Source organism: Oncorhynchus kisutch, linkage group LG13 (assembly GCF_002021735.2).
Source record: "Oncorhynchus kisutch isolate 150728-3 linkage group LG13, Okis_V2, whole genome shotgun sequence".
Taxonomy (NCBI): Eukaryota; Metazoa; Chordata; class Actinopteri; order Salmoniformes; family Salmonidae; genus Oncorhynchus; species Oncorhynchus kisutch.
Genome location: NC_034186.2, coordinates 77,378,125 through 77,400,910, shown reverse-complemented (window position 1 = coordinate 77,400,910; position 22,786 = coordinate 77,378,125). Strand labels below are relative to the sequence as shown.

General features: G+C 41.8%; 1 protein-coding gene across 1 annotated transcript; it reads left to right on the top strand.

The window, feature by feature from the left end:
• Nucleotides 1–314: 314 nt before the first annotated feature.
• LOC109905700 (uncharacterized) lies at nucleotides 315–8,959 on the top strand. Its single transcript, XM_020503231.2, has 5 exons — nucleotides 315–1,147; nucleotides 6,427–6,969; nucleotides 7,131–7,336; nucleotides 7,710–7,833; nucleotides 8,167–8,959. Exons 2-5 carry the CDS (start codon nucleotides 6,451–6,453, stop codon nucleotides 8,320–8,322), a joined length of 1,005 nt encoding a protein of 334 aa, XP_020358820.1. The 5' UTR covers nucleotides 315–1,147; nucleotides 6,427–6,450; the 3' UTR covers nucleotides 8,323–8,959.
• The last annotated feature ends 13,827 nt before the right edge of the window (nucleotides 8,960–22,786 follow it).

Below are 22,786 nucleotides of genomic sequence, written 5' to 3'. Positions count from 1 at the left end.
TAAAACACAGGATCCAACAGTACCTAAGGCCAAATAGCTGTCTTGGTATTACCTCAGTGTGAGCTGGTATAGCATATGTGGGATCTGGTATGGCATATCTACAGCCTATAGTAGTCTGAGTACCCATCGAGAAAAAATGTTTTTAGACAAATAATACATTTTCACAAAATGACTGTAGCATTCACAACTGTGCATTGTCTTCATCAGGCCTTGTATACTGAAAACATGGTGTATAAATAGTTTTGGAGTCGGTTAAAGCGTCTGCAAGTTTGAAGTAGACAAAAGGAAATGCCAATGAGCTTGTCATTGGCCAGTGAGAGTAATACGGTAACGGTATGTAGATACTGGACGTGATTGGCTACTGCAGCTTGCGGACTGGAAACCCCCTGAAAGATCAGCTTTGAAAGAAACGAAAGTTGAGCCTAACTATTGATGCTGTTCAGCGTGGTGCTGAGGAAAAAATAAACACAAAAGAACAGGAAAAGAATAAGACAAAGTGAGCCTGCTTTTCAAGACACTGGTCCTGCTTCAACAGTGATCCTGCGTCAAGTAAAGCTTAGCAGTGTTTAGCAGTCTTCAACTTGATCCTGCGTCTGGGAAGCTTAGCAGTGTTTAGCAGTCTTCAACAGTGATCCTGCGTCTGGGAAGCTTAGCAGTGTTTAGCAGTCTTCAACTTGATCCTGCGTCTGGGAAGCTTAGCAGTGTTTAGCAGTCTTCAACAGTGATCCTGCGTCTGGGAAGCTTAGCAGTGTTTAGCAGTCTTCAACTTGATCCTGCGTCTGGGAAGCTTAGCAGTGTTTAGCAGTCTTCAACAGTGATCCTGCGTCTGGGAAGCTTAGCAGTGTTTAGCAGTCTTCAACTTGATCCTGCGTCTGGGAAGCTTAGCAGTGTTTAGCAGTCTTCAACAGTGATCCTGCGTCTGGGAAGCTTAGCAGTGTTTAGCAGTCTTCAACAGTGATCCTGCGTCTGGGAAGCTTAGCAGTGTTTAGCAGTCTTCAACAGTGATCCTGCGTCTGGGAAGCTTAGCAGTGTTTAGCAGTCTTCAACAGTGATCCTGCGTCTGGGAAGCTTAGCAGTGTTTAGCAGTCTTCAACAGTGATCCTGCGTCTGGGAAGCTTAGCAGTGTTTAGCAGTCTTCAACTTGACCGTAAGTACTTTATTATAATGTTCCATGTATAAAACACCCCTAGACCCTGTCGCACAGGCTGGTGAAACTCAGCCTGACTTATTTGCCCTAATGCAGACAGCAGCGCCATCAATCAAGCAATGGTGTAAAGTACTTAAGTAAAAATACTTTAAAGTAATACAAATGTCGTTTTTTGGGGGTATCTGTACTTTACTTTACTATTTATATTTTTGACCACTTTTACTTCACTACATTCCTAAAGAAAATGATGTACATTTGACTCCATACATTTTCCCTGAAACCCAAATGTACCCGTTACATTTTGAATGCGTATCATGACATAAAATGGTAATTCGTACACTTATCAAGAGAACATCACTCGCCATCCCAACTGCCTCTGATCTGGCAGTCTCACTAAACACAAATGCTTTGTTTGTAAATGATGTCTGAGTGTTGGAGTGTGACCCTGGCTATCCGTAAATTAAAAAAAAACAAGAAAATTGTGATATCTGGTTTGCTTAATATAGAATTTTTAATTATTCATAATATAACTTTAACTTTTGATACTTAATTATATTTTAGCAACTACATTATTTTTTTAAACTTAAGTATATTTACAACCAAATACTTTTACTCAAGTAGTATTTTACTGGGTGACTTTCACTTTTACTTGAGTCATTTTCTAGGGAGCTTTACTCGAGTCATTTTCTACCATCTACCACTGCAATCAGAGAAAGTTTCTGTGCTGGGTGGTGTTTCCCTGTTGCAACTTGAAATAAACCGGATTGATTGTTGATTTACTTTACCTTCCACTGCTCTCCCTTTTGTTCACCTGGAAATCCTTATAACACCCCTAGCCTACTTGGGCCCCTTGATAATCAACCAGTGGCCATTTGAATAAAATACCTCCTCTGATGTCAAAGCCAGACAGTACAACAGCCGGGATTGAGTCAAATGCGCATTGTCGACCAGTGCACTGTACTTACTTTTGAAAATGTAGGAGAAAATCCATCTTCTAGATAATAACTAAACTACACAGCCCAGTCTCTCAATTCAGCTTATGGCAATCCTTCATCACAATGCTCTTTGCATTATCTTTAATGTTGTATTTAATATCAACAGACTGACATGACCTCGGCTAATCCTCTCTAGTTTCAGACCGTTTTAAGTGATACCCACGGTGGGATGGGCAAACAAGGAATGTTATCCTCAAAATGTAAATGTAGGAAGTCAGTTTGTTTGGCAGGGTGATGTGTATCTTACAGTAAGTAGTGCAGTAGGTCATAATTAATTCAGGGTGATACTGTTAGTTTGTTGTCATATTTAGACACATTGTCTTTTCTGCAATATAGAGCCATATATATGGTGACTCCTACTCAAAGGATAATGAACCAATGGCTTAACGCAGCAGAGTGTTAGGGTCTGTTGGAAATGATCAAACCAAGGAAATATAGTGCAGTGTTCATTCAAAAATGATATTTACAACAATAGTTTTTTGTAGATTTTTTAAAAGTGATCAGAGGACACCCTCCATTCAGAGATTAGGAATATTTGACCTACAGAGGATTTGTGCTGGTTTTTACTGAGAACAGAACTCAGAACCAACATTTCACGATGGAAAACTACCAGAGCAGATGGTGCTATATTATTAAGAGGACCGTTATCTATGCTAGCCAGGTCAGCTATGCATGGCCCGAGAGAGAACCACTTGACCTGCAACTGACTTCAACACTTCCATAAATTCCTGTTGACCTGCAAGTAAAGTGTTTGGTCCCACACAATGTTTTGTGTTTACTTATACTTATGATCAGATGACAACAGCTCAAGATGGCGTGGAAAACACTTTTAATCAGGCTCAATGTAACACTGTGGAAGGATAAGGGCCCCTATTCAGGCACACACAGATAGGGGTCTATGGGTGCCCTTTTCCCCCACATATAAGAAACGTGTCTTTTCAGATTGGTGGTGTTTCTTAAAGGGGTATTCTGCAAACCAAACAACAACAAATAACATAAAAATTAAAAAATCACCATGTTATTTTTGTCTCTCTACTGTAGGCTACCCTAATCTTTTAAGTCAACATTCGTTCAGAACGATTAGCTTTAAATCAAGACAAAATGTTGCTCTTAAAAAGTATCAAAAGAAAGTTGGATAATGAAAATCGAAACTTCAAGGAAGAATGTACAGAGAGATGAAAATGTCCCTGTTTGGAAATAATAAAATCTCAGAGATCATTATGAATCTAAGCATGTAACTGTCAAAGTGGCCTTCCCGCCCGAGACAGAGGCCCAGGTAGAAACACTGAAGCATTAACGGCAAGCTGATATACTCTGTCACTTAAACAGGTTAAAAGTGCAGTTATAAGTAAGAGAGAAAACAGTCGTAGACATGGTGGAAAAACTTGAGGCCTACTAGGAAGATTGAGTTGTTCGATTTGGATTAATAATCTGGAAGGCTACTGCACTTCAGCACAGTGAATAAACGACAGGGAGAGTGACCATGCCCAGCATTGTTACAGATGTGATTTCAAGATTTCATCAACCAGCTGAGGGACAACTTCTCCACCAGATATGGCTGGGATTTGAAGACTGCACCATGCCCACGGATATCATTGCGTTTTTACGTGATCCTCTCACAGTCCGCACAGGTGGAGAATTCTCCTCCCTTGTTAAGAAAACGATACCCTCGCAGGGATGTGCTCAGGAGTGCGGAGGCCTAGCGTTTTGGGTGGCATGCTCAGAGGAATACAAGCACAATAAAGAAACTTGCATTTTATTTGCTAACAATGTTTGGATCGATTTACACCTGCGAGTCCTCATTTTCCTCTATGAACGCAATATAGATTCACAACAGGAAAAATATTTCAAATAAGTCAATCGAGGACTGCCTGCGCATCAAAATCACATCCATCTCCCATTGAGTAAGTAACTTATTGGCCTATATGAATGTATTTAGTAAATACTAACATTATTGTGAGTGCTTATCCAGGGATATTTAGGTCTCAAGCTGACAGTATTTTCTGTTCTGTCATTACACGTCTATCCGGATACAGACATTCAGATACAGACATTGAGCTACAGACATCGCCTTTTTTCTTTAAATTATGGTTTTATGTTGGATGCTCCATTTTTGTCCAATTGCAATTGTAAGTAGTCCTCGTAAAAAAAATCCTACTTCTATTAGGCCAAATATTTTTTCATTGTGAAAGATGATGTTAAGCCTCATAGCCCACCTCAGCCAGTATTTCATATAGGCCTAGACTCTGAAGAAATATACTTAAATTAAGCCCTGGTGTTGTTTGTAAAGTCCAATTAAAATGAAGATTAGTGTTAAACTGGTGTGGGTTTTTTATATATGTTGCTGTGCTACACTTGCATAGCAAGACTCTTACTAGAACTTGTGAATTCAATATAGATTTTAATACAGAGTAGCAAAGCCGTGCTGATCCATGGAACAACCAACTTATCTGAGCACAGAGCTCTGCCTTTATAGCTTTGCAGCCTCACACACAGCATATGGTACACCCCATATGTAAATGAAATCACTCCCCTTGTCCTTCCACCACCATTATCTTTTAGTCCGAATTCTTGCTTGTTCACGCCTAGTAACGCCCACATCTGCTTCAGGTTAGATTATAATGGTGGCAGGACCCCTTATGTAATACAAAAAATAATACATTTCACATGTTGGTCATTTTGCTACCATCCTCCCTTCACATTCTCCTGTCATTAGTATGTCCAGATGTAACAAATGTAATTATGGCCTTAGCTAATGTACTCATGTACATTGTTTTAATGTAATCATTGGCATGTTTGTTTTGCCCAGAAGCAACAAATGCACTAGATGATATCATTTCTACTTCCTGTTAATGTGATTATTGTCCTGTTTTCTCAGCATAGCAACTGCACCTAGTTACATTGCATTAACTCCCACACAAGTTAGCTATATTTTCAGTACCAGGCGCTGTTCACCTCCTATTGATTGCGCCGCGGTTGCAGCTTTACGTTTCACCACCACAAAATGGTCCGCCAACTTTTTTATTAATTCACTGTATCCTGCATTCTCTCTCCACATGAATGAAGTTAAAATGTAACCTTTTCATTATTTAGGTAGGGGCCAAATCATTTTGCTGGCATGCCAGATTTGGCCCGCGGGCCGCCAGTTGGGGAACCATGCCCTAAGGAAAGGGACTCTCCTCCCAGGGCTGGGTAAACGAGACTTTTCCTTCCCTGCTGAGCGAGAACACAGAACGTTTCAGCCAGTCAGGCAAGGAGCCACAGCAACTAGCCCCGCCCTCACTCTCCATTCGAACTGAATTATAAAAGCGTGGCTCGAATAATGGCCACTGCCGACCGAAATCCTTCTGCTGCTCAGACATAAGCGTAGTTGGTAACTGGAAAGCACCCTTGTTTACCTTCAGATTATAATTGTGACACATAGGCCTATGTTTTATCCCTACTCACTAAGAACGTTTCCTATCAATTGAAATGATAGATGGTGCCCTGTTTATGGTGGAATATAGAAAACACATATTTTAAATTACACCATTTGTTACCCAATTAAATAGACATTATCATAATGTTAGGCCACTCCTCTACACCAGTAATTAAAATATTCATGCAAGTAGACCACTGATTGACCAGATTATCCTCCTCAGGAGTATGGCATCATACTCTGAGGAAAAAGCAAGCATTTTTTTAAATGTCTGTTTGAGATACAAGTTTAAGGTGTTATTTTTTAATTTTTATATATATATGCTTTGGCCATATATGAGTCAACATTATTTGGGTATAACTGTCTATTTTCACTGGACAGTTACTTTAAGTCGAATAATGTTGGTGTTTTTTACGATGGGAGGGTTGGGAGCACGTGACTGGCTTCAATATTCTTTCATTGGTCACCTAAGTAAAGATGTTGCTAGAGTGCTGACCAACTTTTCAAGCTGTAAATTCTCAAAGTATTTTGAGCTCATAGTTTACTGACAGACTAGCTCTGGTCCAGAGCTTTTGCTGTCCCACATTCCTAATCTCAACAGGCATGGGATTTGAACCAGCAACCCTGTGGGCAATGGTTCACCTCTTTAACCTTTAGGTTGTACAGTACATTTTTATGGTAGCCTACATATTAAATTGCTGACTGAGTAAACGCAGACTGACACTTCTTCTTTCTCCAATACTTTCCAAACATCCCACATCACTCTGTGTTACTGTATGTTGGTGGTTTCAGAAGACACATTAGTTCTCGTTCGTTAGACTAATGTTTGCCTGGTATTTTAAACTTTTCTTCCAAATTTTCCTCAGACAACGCTGAAGTGAGAGCAGAACATGGACGTGGTTGTGCGCCATAACCACAGAGGACACCAGGAGTTTGCTGTCCAGGCCGAGCACTTGAAACTGCCGTACCTAGGACTGAGACTGAAAGCTCAGGGCATTCACAACAAGTACCTCTTCAAAGACAACATCCCAGAATACCCAAGGCCAGAGTTCTGGGTTTCCCATCTCAGACACGACACGGATGAAGGCGGGCTATTTGGCATAGCCGTCGAAAGCGAAGGGGGGTTCTGTGCTAGGGACCGAGAAGAGGGGCCAGAGGACCCAGAAGAGGGGCCAGAGGGTTTGGACCTGCTGTGGTGGAGCTTGTCTTTGGGAGCAGAGGAGATGGCCTCGGCTGAACAACGTCTGCTCCAGACCAGGTACCCTGACAGGACAGAGGAGCAGGCCAGGGAGCAGAAATCCTTCCTGCAGAGGTTCGCCACCTCACCTGCCTTCCTGAACACCTCTCGGCTGGGCTCCTACCGCTTCACCTTCCCCCTGGAGGAGCTGCTTAAGAGATACCGGGAACAGGTACTGAAGTCTTGTTAATGGAACTGTTAAAACATCTGTAGAATAAACATACAGGACTTCTGGGTACATACCGAGACCATGTGAGAATTTGTGGTCAAATAATTTAAAGAAACAAGAGCATGTAATTTAATGATATTGAAGGTGTTTGTCTTTTTTGTTAGCTATGCGATGGACACGAGCCAATCCTGCGTGTGTATGAGACAGTCCTGTATAAACAGGAGGTGATGTACTCAGTGCTAGTCCACAGTCACTTCAACAACGACCTCTTTGAGAAGTACCCTCTCCTCCAGGACAATGACGATGGAGTCTGCGCTTACAGAGATGGACAAATCATTTGGAGACCCGAGGCCATGTGTGAGACACACAGGTTAGAGTGGGCACAACTTTTACTTGGGACGGGGGGGGACATGACCCCTCCACATTCTGAAATTGGATGTTTTTTCTCCCCAGTTTTATCATTGCAATGTGATACAAAACGTGGCACCGGTGGGCTTTAGGACAATGTGGAAGCCTTAGAGCGGTTATCCCCCCCCACTTCAAAAACCAAATTGCGCCCCTGGTATAATTCACAGATCAATGTAAACAATGTGCAGACTCAAAACATTTCCATGCAATGCTAAATATGTCAGTTACTTTAGATGTAACGTAGCAATAATAGGTACAAAAATCACTCTCAATTATAGCATGGGATGCTTTAATTACAATTTGAATTGACTCACACTTTTACTTCCTTTCCACAGCTTCAAACTGGTGCCAAAGCCCTACCAGAACCAGAATGTAGCCCACCTGATCCCTGATCCACAGAAACACCAGTTCTACATTTGGGACAACATTGCTGTAGCGTTCCACATGGGCGATTCACAGGTTAGATTTCACATCAACTCTATTGATTGGATCAACAATGTTTGTACCGGAAAGTAACAGGGTGTAAAGGATTTAGTTCTAGCCCAACTCTAACACACCTGATTCAATTAAGCAACTAATTATCAAGACCTTTAGAAGTGTAATCTGTGTGTAAGTGGAGCCTGGAACAAAACCCTGCACACCCTGTATCTCTCCAGGATAGGTTTTAAGACAACTGCTTTGTTGGTATAACTTTTAAAGGTACAACAATGTTGCCAAAGCAGCAAGACTTTACAATCAGCAATCAAAAGTCTAGTTATCAATTAAGATGATGAAAAATTCTGTTCCTCTCAGATGTTGAACTTCGATATGTACAATTTGAGAGGCCATCTGAGATTCTGTGAGCCAGGAACGCCACCAATTTCCCCCACCTGTGAGTTCACCACATACGAGGAGGCCAAAGACAGGGTAGACTGCTATTGGCCTTACTACCATACCCCCCTGTTCTGATATACTTACTACTACACCCCCCTGTTCTGATAAACTTACTACTACACCCCCTGTTCTGATAAACTTAATACCACACCCCTCTGTTCTAATAAACTTACTATCACACCCCCCTGTTCTGATAAACTTACTACCACACCCCCCTGTTCTGATAAACTTACTACCACACCCCCTGTTCTTATTTCTCCTATTTCTTGATTTGTTGTTTGGATTGTTTTCATGATTGTGTATTTGGATTGTATTTGCGAGACGTTCTACTGCACTGTTGGAGCTAGTAACAAAATATTTTCCATGCACCTGCCATAACACCTGCAAATCTGTGTACGTGACCAATAAACTTTGATTTGATGATGATTTTGAAGTCAGGTAAAGTTAAAATTGTTATTCTTTCAACATGCTTCACTGGTTTAAACCCAGTAAGCTACATGTGTTTTTGTTAGTCAGCATTAGTACATTCTTTGTCAGGATTGAGAAAATATTGCTTTTGTTAGTCAGCAGTACTATATTGTTTGTCAGGATTGAGAAAATATTGCTTTTTTTATTTTTGTGTCTTTGCTCTACAAGGAGCTAAAAGGACTCAATTATTTTTGTTAAGTTAGAATTTGAAAGAAAATAAATCTTCTACATTGGGACTAAACTATGTAGCCCAGTCTCTCAATTCAGCCTATGGCAATCCTTTATCACAATGCTCTTGACATGATCTGTAATGCTTTATTTAATCTCAAGAGACTGACATGACCACTGCTACTCCTGTCTCTAGTTTCAACCCTTTGTTAATCATGATGGGCGGCCCAGGACAGAATCAGCAAACATGGAATCGTATCCTCAGTTTGTTTGGTAATGTCTTTTACAGCAGTAGTACAGCGAATAATAATTTTTGCAGGGTGATATTGTCAGTTTGTTGTCACATTTAGATCTTTCTCCTGTATAGAGTGAGAGAAATGGTAACTCCCACCCTGTGCAGCATTGTGTAAAGTTTCAGATGCATGGAAAGATGACTGGGAATATAGCCGAATACAAACAGTGTTGTTATTCCCCCCGCAAGGCAATCAAACAAGTGAACAGTATAAACAGTATAAAGACAAAGTGGAGTCGCAATTCCATGGCTCAGACACAATACTTATGTGGCAGGGACTACAGGAAATCAGACAACAAAAAGAAAACCAGCCACGTCATCAACACCAACATCTTGCTTCCAGACAAACTAAACACGTTCTTTGCCCGCTTTAAGGATAATACAGTGCCACCGACGCGGCCTGTAACCAAGGAATGCGCCCCCCTCCTTCTTCGTGGCTAATGTGAGTAAGACACTTAAACGTGTTAACCCTTGCAAGGCTGCTGGCCCAGACCACAGTGGTTCCTTATGGGGGGTGATTCATGCCAGAATTAAGCTTTGTGAAGCTACTGATACCTCTCGCCAAGTCACCTAACGTCTTCCTAGTGTCATAAATTAATGGCATGAATTAACATGGACTGTCAATGGAGACAAGTTTGTTTCTAAGGCATCAAACTGCCGACATGTTCACGTCATGTGACACATACACATCATGTAGACGTAGTGTTCACGTGGTGTTCACATCGCGTAACATGTCACTGACACGCCACGTCAGTTTGTGTTTAAGTATATTATGAATGATCTTACCATGAAAGTCTTAAAAACGCCTACATGTGTTACATGTTACGTGTTAGTTTAAGTGTCTGTGTAGTTCATCAAATTCATTTGTCGATTTAGCTAAAATAGGCCTGTCACCTCAATACAAAAATTATTAGGCTAGTTGATATCGCAGCCACCATTACTGTGTAGATATGCCTATTTCTTGCATCAACAGAAAATCAAGGGCTTCTTGGTAGCCTAGTGGTTAGAGCATTGGGCCAGTAGCTGAAAGATTGCTAAATCAAATCCCAAAGCTGGTTCTCTGGGCGACTGAATACTTGTATTTCGATTAAGGCAGCCTCCCGCAACGCTCTGATTCAGAGGGGTTGGGTTAAATGCACATTTCAATTGTGGAGGGAGTCTAGGTCTCTAGGGGTGAATTCAAAACAACTCAGAAGTCAGCAATCTCTTACTTCTGACTTCAGCGTGTTCAAGACAACCTGGAACTCTGAAAAAAACGAGGTCAGACTGGGATTTTGATTTTGTTTTGACCTGAAAATCATTGATGTCATGATTTGACCTCGTCCCCCCCCCCCACTTCCCAGTTTACCGGATTAACAGACACAGACACAACCATGCAACCCTTCATCTATACATTTATGTGGAGATGTTTTATGGTTAAAAGCAGGGTTCGAATTGAGGGGTGTCCTGTCTGTACTCCTGTCTGTACTATCATTAAATTGAAGTTTTTATCAAAGATTCTCTGTAATTAGTATTATGCGATTAAACTGATTAATCATGTAACTGTAATTAACTAGGAAGTCGGGGCACCAAGGAAAATATTCAGATTTCGAAGTTATAATTTCCTAATATAACTTTTCAGATATTTTATATCTGATCAATTAGTCTTCGAATTAATGAATTATTTATTTTACCTCACGTTAGTCTCATTCCAAACGTCGTAAATTGTTGGTTATCTGCACAAACCCAGTCATCCATACATCAATTGTCTTAAATCATTTATTTACTAACTAAGTAATTCACAGAAATGCATAAACAAACAAACAATGTAAATATGGTTACAAGAAATGATAAGGGAATGTGCCCTAGTGGGCTAAACTGGCATGGCGGCTTGTTGTACAAAAGGGAAGTGGGGGTCGACTGAGAAGACAACAGACAGTTGATAATTATAACAATTGAAATGCTAATCCTTTGCACATGAACCCTCACTCATTCGGGAACAATTGCAATCAATATACACTGCTCAAAAAATAAAGGGAACACTAAAATAACACATACTAGATCTGAATGAATTAAATATTCTTATTAAATACTTTTTTCTTTACATAGTTGAATGTGCTGACAACAAAATCACACAAAAATTATCAATGGAAATCAAATGTATCAACCCATGGAGGTCTGGATTTGGAATCACACTCAAAATTAAAGTGGAAAACCACAGTACAGGCTGAGCCAACTTTGATGTAATGTCCTTAAAACAAGTCAAAATGAGGCTCAGTAGTGTGTGTGGCCTCCACGTGCCTGTATGACCTCCCTACAACACCTGGGCATGCTCCTGATGAGGTGGCGGATGGTCTTCTGAGGGATCTCCTCCCAGACCTGGACTAAAGCATCCGCCAACTCCTGGACAGTCTGTGGTGCAACGTGGCGTTGGTGGATGGAGCATGACATGATGTCCCAGATGTGCTCAATTGGATTCAGGTCTGGGGAACGGGCGGGCCAGTCCATAGCATCAAAACCTTCCTCTTGCAGGAACTGCTGACACACTCCAGCCACATGAGGTCTAGCATTGTCTTGCATTAGGAGGAACCCAGGGTGAACCCCACCAGCATATGGTCTCACAAGGAGTCTGAGGATCTCATCTCGGTACCTAATGGCAGTTAGGCTACCTCTGGCGAGCACATGGAGGGCTGTGCGGCCCCCCAAAGAAATGCCACCCCACACCATGACTGACCCACCGCCAAACCGGTCATGCTGGAGAATGTTGCAGGCAGTGTCTCCAGACTCTGTCACGTCTGTCACGTGCTCAGTGTGAACCTGCTTTCATCTGTGAAGAGCACAGGGCGCCAGTGGCGAATTTGCCCATCTTGGTGTTCTCTGGCAAATGCCAAACGTCCTGCACGGTGTTGGGCTGTAAGCACAACCCCCACCTGTGGACGTCGGGCCCTCATGGAGTCTGTTTCTGACCGTTTGAGCAGACACATGCACATTTGTGGCCTGCTGGAGGTCATTTTGCAGGGCTCTGGCAGTGCTCCTCCTTGCACAGAGGCGGAGGTAGCGGTCCTGCTGCTGGGTTGTTGCCCTCCTACGGCCTCCTCCACGTCTCTTGATGTACTGGCCTGTCTCCTGATAGCGCCTCCATGCTCTGGACACTACACTGACAGACACAGCAAACCTTCTTGCCACAGCTCGCATTGATGTGCCATCCTGGATGAGCTGCACTACCTAAGCCACTTGTGTGGGTTGTAGACTCCGTCTCATGCTACCACTAGAGTGAAAGCACCGCCAGCATTCAAAAGTGACCAAAACATCATCCAGGAAGCATAGGAACTGAGAAGTGGTCTGTGGTCCCCACCTGCAGAACCACTCCTTTATTGGGGGTGTCTTGCTAATTGCCTATAATTTCCACCTGTTGTCTATTCCATTTGCACAACAGCATGTGAAATTTATTGTCAATCAGTGTTGCTTCCTAAGTGGACAGTTTGATTTCACAGAAGTGTGATTAACTTGGAGTTACATTGTGTTGTTTAAGTGTTCCCTTTATTTTTTTGAGTAGTGTATATATTTACGCTCAGTGTGTCGTCTTGATCGCTGCTGAAAAGTTTGTTTCTGTTGGAGAGTTTCCGTCCTCTCTCTCTCTGCCGTGGTTAGGATAGATTGTTCAGAGTGAGATTCATTAATTTCGTTATAGAATGGATGTTTCGGCGGTTGTCATTCTTCGCGTTCAATGATACCGAATTCCTTGCTGCAGACTAGTTATTAATATCAAAGTCTTGTTCTTATTCTGTCAGTATCCATAGTCTAAGAGTTTAACCACGTGGTATGGTTAAAAGATTCAGAAATGGTCTGCAACCCTGCAATCCTCTCGTAATGGAGAAAAACATGGTCTGTTGAGAATTTGTCAAAGTTGGGGTTTTATTCAGGAGTTGCAGAAAAGGGCCTGTCCCAGGATGCCTGACCCTAACTGGGTTCATGGGCGGTCCTCTGATTTAGTTAAACTCAAAAGGGAATTGGAGTTTCCTTCATTAAACAGTCCAAAATCACATTACACAATTGTACAAACAGTATCATCCTCACTCATTCATCTTATACAACAATTAGATGTAAACCTCATATCTGAGGCTATTATATAAACAGCGTTATGGTAATGTTGCCGCACCGTATCCCATGAGTTTTACCAAGTTGTAACAAACGGACCAGTTCGTAGCTGGATTCTTCACTGATCTTTTATAACTTCTCCGGAACATAAATGTTGTTCGGACCTCAAGTTCTGTGAGGTGGAAGAAATTCCTTTGTTCTCTATGACACTTCACTCTGTCTCTATACTTTGTGGCCATGAGGCAGGGTCTTCCCTGGGTATTTACGACCTCTCTGACCACAGCAGCCTACTTAAAGGAGGCAGGGAGAGGGGGATGGGGCTTGCTGTACCCAAGAAGGGCAACGTCATGACAGGGGGTATGTGAGGATATAGGCCTTGTTATAGAGACGTGCAAAAAGCATATGCTACCACTTGTTTGCTTAGGTTTAGGAAAAACAACGGTCCATATTATATAAAGTGAACTAGGCTATAACAATGATTAACTCCACAATTATTTCAGCATAGTCTACTAGCCTATCGAAGGTCTTGCGCAGCCTAAACATCACAGGAAAATGTGGTTGGTTTATTAAATGCTTTGCAATTTAGAGCTATGCCCAACGCAAAATACCAAAAAGTTAGAATCGGTGTGGGCCTATGCATCGACCAAACAGTTTAACAAATAATTACATATATTATTCAGGAGAATCCCATTGAATTAGGCTATTCATTTCAGTGCAATTGGGTTCTTACTCATATTCTTAGACTAAACGGAACCGAAAACACCCCAGCCTGTTTTGATCACAGATCATGATGAAGCCTGAACATTTAAGCTGTCTGTCATTGATTTAGCCCACAATTGCCTATAGATTTGATACACGTGAAGACCTATATTTAATCTGGAATTGACAAACAAAAGCCTGAATAGGATCCCGATTTTCCCCCACGTCATATTCATTACCAATTAGGCTAAATGTATTCCTAATAATTTGCATAGGCTAACCATTGCGATTAATGTTATTTACCATCTTCTGCTTTTTATGAATAAACAGGCATCAGTGTAAACATAATACCATTTCCATGACCCACACACACATTAATGTTACTTACCTTACAGATCACAAAGTGAGCTAATTTCCACTCCATTCATATGGAAATACATTTGATTCATACACTGGCTTGTCTGGCTGTCATGTTTTCATTTTAAACAGGCATTCCCTTATCTACACTGAAATAATTTTAGTCCTCAATTTGACTGCCTCGCCTGGTTCACCAACTACTTTGCAGACAGAGTTCAGTGTGTCAAATCGGAGGGCATGTTGTCCGAACCTCTGGCAGTCTCTTTGGGGGTATGCAGACGACACCATTCTGTATACTTCTGGCCCTTCCTTGGACACTGTGCTAACTAATCTCCAAACGAGCTTCAATGCCATACAACACTCTTTCCGTTGGCTCCAACTGATCTTAAACACTAGTAAAACCAAATGCATGCTTTTCAACCGTTCGCTGCCCGCCCGACTAGCATCACCAACCTGGACGGTTCTGACCTATAATTTGTGGACAACTACAAATACCTAGGTGTCTGGCTAGACTGTAAACTCTCCTTCCAGACTCATATTAAACATCTCCAATCCAAAATCAAATCTAGAATCGACTTTCTATTTTGCAACAAAGCCTCCTTCACTCACGCCGCCAAACTTACCCTCGTAAAACTGACTATCCTACCGATCCTCGACTTCGGCTATGTCATCTACTAAATAGCCTCCAATACTCTACTCAGCAAACTGGATGCAGTCTATCAGTGCCATACCAAATCACCTTATTTCACCCACCACTGCAACCTGTATTCTCTCGTCGACTGGCCCTCGCTACATATTCGTCGCCAGACCCATTGGCTCCAGATTATCTATAAGTCTATGCTAGGTAATGCTCCACCTTATCTCAGCTCACTGGTCACGATAACAACACCCACCCGTAGCACATGTTCCAGCAGGTACAGTGGGGAGAAGTATTTGATACACTGCAGATTTTGCAGGTTTTCCTACTTACAAAGCATGTAGAGGTCTGTAACATAGGTACACTTCAACCGTGAGAGACTGAATCTAAAACAAAAATCCAGAAAATCACATTGTATGATTTTTAAGTAATTAATTTGTATTTTATTGCATGACATAAGTATTTGATCACCTACCAACCAGTAAGAATTCTGTCTCTCACAGACCTGTTAGTTTTTCATTAAGATGCCCTCCTGTTCTCCACTCATTACCTGTATTAACTGCACCTGTTTGAACTCGTTACCTGTATAAAAGACACCTGTCCACACGCTGACTCCAACCTCTCCACAATGGCCAAGACCAGAGAGCTGTGTAAGGACATCAGGGATAAAACTGTAGACCTACACAAGGCTGGGATGGGCTACAGGACAATAGGCAAGCAGCTTGGTGAGAAGGCAACAACTGTTGGCGCAATTATTAGAAAATGGAAGAAGTTCAAGATGACGGTCAATCACCCTCAGTTTGGGGCTCCATGCAAGATCTCACCTTGTGGGGCAACAATGAGGAAGGTGAGGGATCAGCCCAGAACTACACGACAAGACCTGGTCAATGACCTGAAGAGAGCTGGGACACAGTCTCAAAGAAAACCATTAGTAACACACTACGCCGTCATGGATTAAAATCCTGCAGCGCACGCAAGGTCCCCCTGCTCAAGCCAGCGCATGTCCAGGCCCGTCTGAAGTTTGTCAATGTCCATCTGGATGATCCAGAGGAGGAATGGGAGAAGGTCATGTGGTCTGATGAGACAAAAATAGAGCTTTTTGGTCTAAACTCCACTTGCCGTGTTTGGAGGAAGAAGGATGAGTACAACCCCAAGAACACCATCCCAACCGTGAAGCATGGAGGTGGAAACATCATTCTTTGGGGATGCTTTTCTGCAAAGGGGACAGGACGACTGCACTCTATTGAGGGGAGGATGGATGGGGCCATGTATCGCAAGATCTTGGCCAACAACCTCCTTCCCTCAGTAAGAGCATTGAAGATGGGTCGTAGCTGGGTCTTCCAGCATGACAACGACCCAAAACACACAGACAGGGCAACTAAGGAGTGGCTCCGTAAGAAGCATCTCAAGGTCCTGGAGTGGCCTAGCCAGTCTCCAGACCTGAACCCAATAGAAAATCTTTGGAGGGAGCTGAAAGTACGTATTGCCCAGCGACAGCCTCGAAACCTGAAGGATCTGGAGAAGGTCTGTATGGAGGAGTGGGCCAAAATCCCTGCTGCAGTGTGTGCAAACCTGGTCAAGATCTACAGGAAACGTATGATCTCTGTAATTGCAAACAAAGGTTTCTGTACCAAATATTAAGTTCTGCTTTTCTGATGTATCAAATACTTATGTCATGCAATAAAATGCAAATGAATTACTTAAAAATCATACAATGTGATTTTCATTTTAGATTTCGTCTCACAGTTGAAGTGTACCTATGATATAATTTCCGGCCCTCTACATGCTTTGTAAGTAGGAAAGACTGCAAAATTGGCAGTGTATCAAATACTTGTTCTCCCCACTGTATATCTCACTGGTCATCCCCAAAGCCAGCACCTCATTTGGCCGCCTTTCCTTCCAGCTCTCTGCTGCCAGTGACTGGAACGAATTGCAAACATTGCTGAAGTTGGAGACTTTTATTTCCCTCACCAACTTTAAACTTCAGCTGTCTGAGCAGCTGTGCATAATCCATCTGTAAATAGCCCACCCAATCGACCTACCTCATCCCCATACGTTTTTTTAATGTACTTTTCTGCTCTTTTGCATACCAGTATCTCAACTTGCACATCATCATCTGCTCATTTATCACTCCAGTGTTCATCTGCTAAATTGTAATTATTCGCTCCTATGGCCTATTTATTGCCTACCTCCTCATGCATTTTGCACACACTGTATATAGACTTTCCCCCCCTACTGTGTCATTGACTTGTTTATTCCATGTGTAACTCTGTGTTGTTGTCTGAGTCACACTGCTTGTCACGACTTCCGCCGAAGTCGGCTCCTCTCCTTGTTCGGGCGGCGTTCGGCATCACCGGCTTTCTAGCCATCGCCGCTCCATTTGTCTTGTATTGTTTCCATACACACCTGGTTTTCATTTCCCCAATCAATCTACTTGTATTTAACCCTCTGTTTCCCATCATGTTTTGTGTGTAATTGTTTCATGTTATTGTGGTGTTTTTTTACGCGCTTTACTTTTGTTATGTTCTGTGTTTTGAGCGCGTTTGATTTATGTAGTGCTCTCATTTTTGGAACTAAAATAAAAGTGCGCCTGTTTACGTCACTCTACTCTCCTGCACATGACTTCGCCTCTATACACCTGATGACAGAATTACACACCAAAACATGATGGAAAACAGAGGGTTAAATACAATGGAACAAGACAAGACAAATGGATATATGAAAAATGGAGCGGCGATAGCTAGAAAGCCGGTGACGTCGATCGCCGAACGAACAAGGAGCCGACTTCGGCGGAAGTCGTAACAGCTTGCTTTATCTTGGCCAGGTCGCAGTTGTAAATGAGAACCTGTTCTCAAATAGCCTACCTAGTTAAATAAAGGTGAAAAAAATGTATGATTTAAAAAACATTATAGCTCATTAGTACACCCTTGTGGTTGAGTATATGTCTATTGTATGTCTTATGATACAAATACCATCAAGGGATACGTTAGAATTGACAATAACGAACACCTTATGAAACAGCTGTGAAAACCAATCTAGAAATATTTTAGACTTAAATACATAACCATTTATATATTTTTGGTACAATTTTGGTCAATTTACTTTCAGATTTTTAGTACACTCACATGGCAATCATAGACTAAAATACAGCATTCTGGTGTGTGGAATAGAGAAGAGGTGGGTATTGTGTGGATGGGAGGTTCTGCCAGTCACTTGTTTTTCAACAGGTAGTGGACTCAAAGAGGGAAACTGCAAAGTCCAGGAACTGCTCCCCTCTTTGTTCTGAGTGTTTGCAGTGATAATGTTTTTAGCTAATCTGTGCAGCTCACATTATGTACCCAGTATGATAGTGTTATTGCTCTTTCTTAGCAGATAATGACAACATGACATTAACAGTAGCTGATGTAATGAAAAGTTGTAGGGTGGTTGGTAATGGAGGACATCAGGTGGATCCATATCTGGGTGTTAGGACCCCAGAAACCCTAGGTCCTGGAGAACAGGAGCAGAGTAAAGGGAACAGGGTAGGAGACAGACATATACAAGCAAACACAGGTTAAATGATTATCAGCTATGTAAAAATACAGTTATTGAATAATTTAATTTAAATGTTTGATTAGACATGTAATAATGTTAATGGCAGACAGAAAATAAAGGATACCTGTCTATTTTTTTATGTCAGTGGGGCTGGTAAAGGATGGTCCCTGGAAAATATAGAGAGATGAGTTGTGAGAGAAACTCCAGGGTGGTGTCATGACAACTGGAGGCATACACCTTAACAGTACCAACCTGGAAGTGGCGGTTACTTAATGTGACCCAGTGGTTAGCCTTGAGATTTACTATTTGGAGAAACCCTGGGCCAGTGTTGGTACTGCTGACAGCATGGTAATTCCGCCCACCACGAGGCTGCAAATGCAAATAGTTTTCATCTGAGATTTTTATATTTCACCTTAACGGATGTTGACCCCAGCTAGGAGCAAAAGAGTGTAACAGTATAGCTACCGTCCCTCTCCTCGACCCTACCTGTGCTCGAACCAGGGACCCTCTGCACACATCAACAACTGACACCCACCAAGCCACAAAAGCCACGGCCCTTGCAGAGCAAGGGGAACAACTACTTCAAGGTCTCAAGAGCGAGGGATGTCACCGATTAAAACACTATTAGCGCGCACCACCACTAACTAGTTAGCCATTTCACATCGGTTACACTCACCCCCCTTTTGACCTCCTCCTTTTCCGCAGCAACCAGTGATCCGGGTCAACAGCATCAATGTAACAGTTTAACTTTGGTCCGTACCCTTGCCCCTACCCGGGCTCGAACCAGGGACCCTCTGCACACATAGACAACTGACACCCACGAAGCATCATTACCCATCGCTCCACAAAAGCCACGGCCCTTGCTGAGCAAGGGGAACCATTACTTCAAGGTCTCAGAGCGAGTGACGTCACCGATTGAAACGCTATTAGCGTGCACCACCGCTAACTAGCTAGCCATTTCACATCGGTTACAAGAGCAGCAAGCTTTCCTGGGTCTCGCCTTCCTTTCATCCTTCTTCCATGTCATTCACCCAGATGTCGAAACACTTGGTCCCCTTGATTCTTCTCAGGTGGCTTTCCTTCTCATGCACCCTGTCCATGTTCAGTCTCACCTTGATTGATAGAAATAAATGCAATTATATTTCATATTATCACATATTATATCTCTTGGAAGGCCAGAAAATAAATGATCAGTGGACAATAATTTTTACCTGGTCAAAAACCTCCACATCCTTCTCAGTCCGTGCCTGAAGGGGATCTTCGAAGGCGTTCTGATCTGGTTCGACTACTTCCACCACATCAGGTGGAGTATTAGTGACCTCAAAGTACAATATACAAAAACAGCAAAAGAAAAACACAAAGTAAATAAAAAAAATTTATACTACAGTATATGCAATAATGTTATACAATTGCATTGTTTATGTCAGTTAACTGCTGTGGCTCCCCTCCATACAGCAGATGATTTAGTGAATACTCTGGAGGCATGGACACTGCTGTGTTGTGTGCAAAGATAATTACCTTCAGATTGTCCTTCCACCATTCCTGGTACCCGTCAAGGGACTTGCCCATGGCAGTCCCGTTGGTCCATTCATTCCTCCCCGCACTCGCCATGAGGTGCGTGTCCCCAGCCCGGAGTCACCATACATCTACACATTCACATTATATATATAACTCAGTCCTTTCATCGTCAATTTCGAACCCCCCTCCCCTCTAAATTCCTGGATGTCTATGCGAAACAATACTACAACCATTGCATTTAACTGACATTGACTAAAACTAACTAGGCTAGAGCTAACTACTATGGTGCTTAGCCAAGCTAAATTTGGTTAGCATCAAGCTAGCGAACTGTTAAAACGCTATTTCCGTACAAATATTAACACTAACACATTTGATCGTGTCATCACATATTTACATATATTACCTAAAGTAAACTGAGCCTTTGTTCATAGAAAATAAAATTGTATTCATAACGTTGAAAAAAAAAGTGGAGAAAGTTTGGACGCCATGTTAATCCCTTCTCGTTCATGTAAACCATTAGCAACCTAGCCTAACTCCTTTAATTTACTTACAGTGGGGGAATTACCAACCAATTTTTCACTCAGTCAAAAAATTACCTTCACACATCACCAAACTCATGGACTATGTAAATAACCACGTTACCTCAATATTTTGAGTCATATTGCATTTTTGCACATTACATACTTGAAATAATAGGGTAAAATGATGAGACTGAGAAACGTTCGTTTTCAGAACTAGTCATTTTCCATAATGAAGAAGAAATGTTAAATATCTCCCCAACTCACTTATTGACGTCACAGCTCCCCTAGCGGCAGAAATTATATACCTACATTAAATACAAATACCTGGGAGGCAAAATAAACTAAATAAAAAAACTAAAATATGACCATACACATGTGTGTCACATACACATGGCATATGCTTGAGTACCACCTTGACATTTCTGATCTGCTTGCCTCTATAGATGAACACTAGAACATTGGTAGCCAGAATTAGCTAGTTCAAATCTAACTTTGTCACATGCGCAAAATACAAGTGTAGACCTTACCGTGAAATGCTTACTTTACAAGCCCTTAACCAACAGAACAGTTCAAGAAGAGTTTAAGAGAATATTTATTAAATAAAGTAAAAAATGAAAGAAAAAATTATAAAAAGTATCACAATAACATAATAATAACGAGGCTATATACAGGGGGAACCAGTGTGCAGGTTGAGGTCATTTGTAGGGGTGAAGTGACAAGTGACAATGCATAGATAATAAATAGCGAGTAGCAGCATTGTACAAAACAAATGGAGGGGAGTCATGATGTGCAAGTTAGACATCTTTTGTTCGCATGTTTTTTAAATATTTTATTGAACCTTAATTTAACTAGGCAAGTCAGTTAAGAACAAATTCTTATTTTTCAATGACGACCTACCCAGGCCAAACTCTAACCCGGATGACGCTGGGCCAATTGTGCGCTGCCCTATGGGACTCCCAATCACAGCTGGTTGTGATACAGCCTGGAAACGAGGGGTCAGTCGTGAGCCTCTTACACTGAGATACAGTGCCTTAGACCACTGCGCCACTCAGGAGTCCAAAGCATGTTTTTTTGTTTGTTGGTCCTGTCAATGTTGAGTGATCACACATGCCTCAGCACACAAAGGTTACTTTGCCTGCTTGCAAATATGTGCTAAAAGTGGGGATGTTTCATAGGATTTCTGATTATCTCACCACCACCAATTAATTTTATTTTTCATAGATATCCACGAACCACGACTGCAATATAGGCCTACACTCAGATAAAAAGGTGCTATCTGCAAACGAACAGGATTTTTCCGCAGTCCCTATAAGGGAACCCTTTTCTTGGAACCCCTTTCTCCAAGAGTGTACTCATCAAGTTTAGCCTGTTAAGTTCACACCATTTGATTCTGTCCTCTAACATCTGCCTGGTATTCAAGATAACATGCAACATAGCACCACCACCTTTGAAGGTATTCGTCAATCTCTGCTCAGACTTAAATTGCAGTGTTCCAAGAACCTCCACCAGGGGTGACTGTAGTATCCTCAAACAGACAAAAATGAGACACAAGAGGCACCCCACACTCATTTTAGATCCCAGGGGTCTTTATTTTCATACTCTAGGCTCTCACTATCATCACTATCTCCTTTGCCATCTTATCAAGTCTTTACTTAGAACTCCATCCACACACACACACACACACACACACACACACACACACACACACACACACACACACACACACACACACACACACACACACACACACACACACACACACACACACACACACACACACACACAAACACACTATAGTATCTTGCTTACATTTCAGGCATCCAACTGAGGTCTTGGATGGATCATGTTACACTGAGTTGGGCACAGGGATATATGTACAGTCATTTTTAGTGTGGTGGCAAAGTAGTTGAACAGAAGAAGAGGATGTGGTTACTTGTGGAGGGAGAACAAGTGAGGGTGGTGGGTTGAGCACCTGCAGTGAAGCTGATTGATGCTCTGGCTCATCACATCTTGATTAAAAGAAAGAGATTTAGAAATTAGTTCGACATTGCCATAGTTCAACAGCTGAAAGACGTCATTAACGTACTCCGAGAGATTGCAATATATTTAGTATTCACTGAATCAAGTATCCTACCCATCCCCATTCACAATTGTATTAATCAATGCAATATATGATAATATAGCACATTCAATTACATTATTATTGTAGACTATAGACTACTCCTGTATCTACCTTGTACAATAACGTAATCATTGAATGAAATAGCG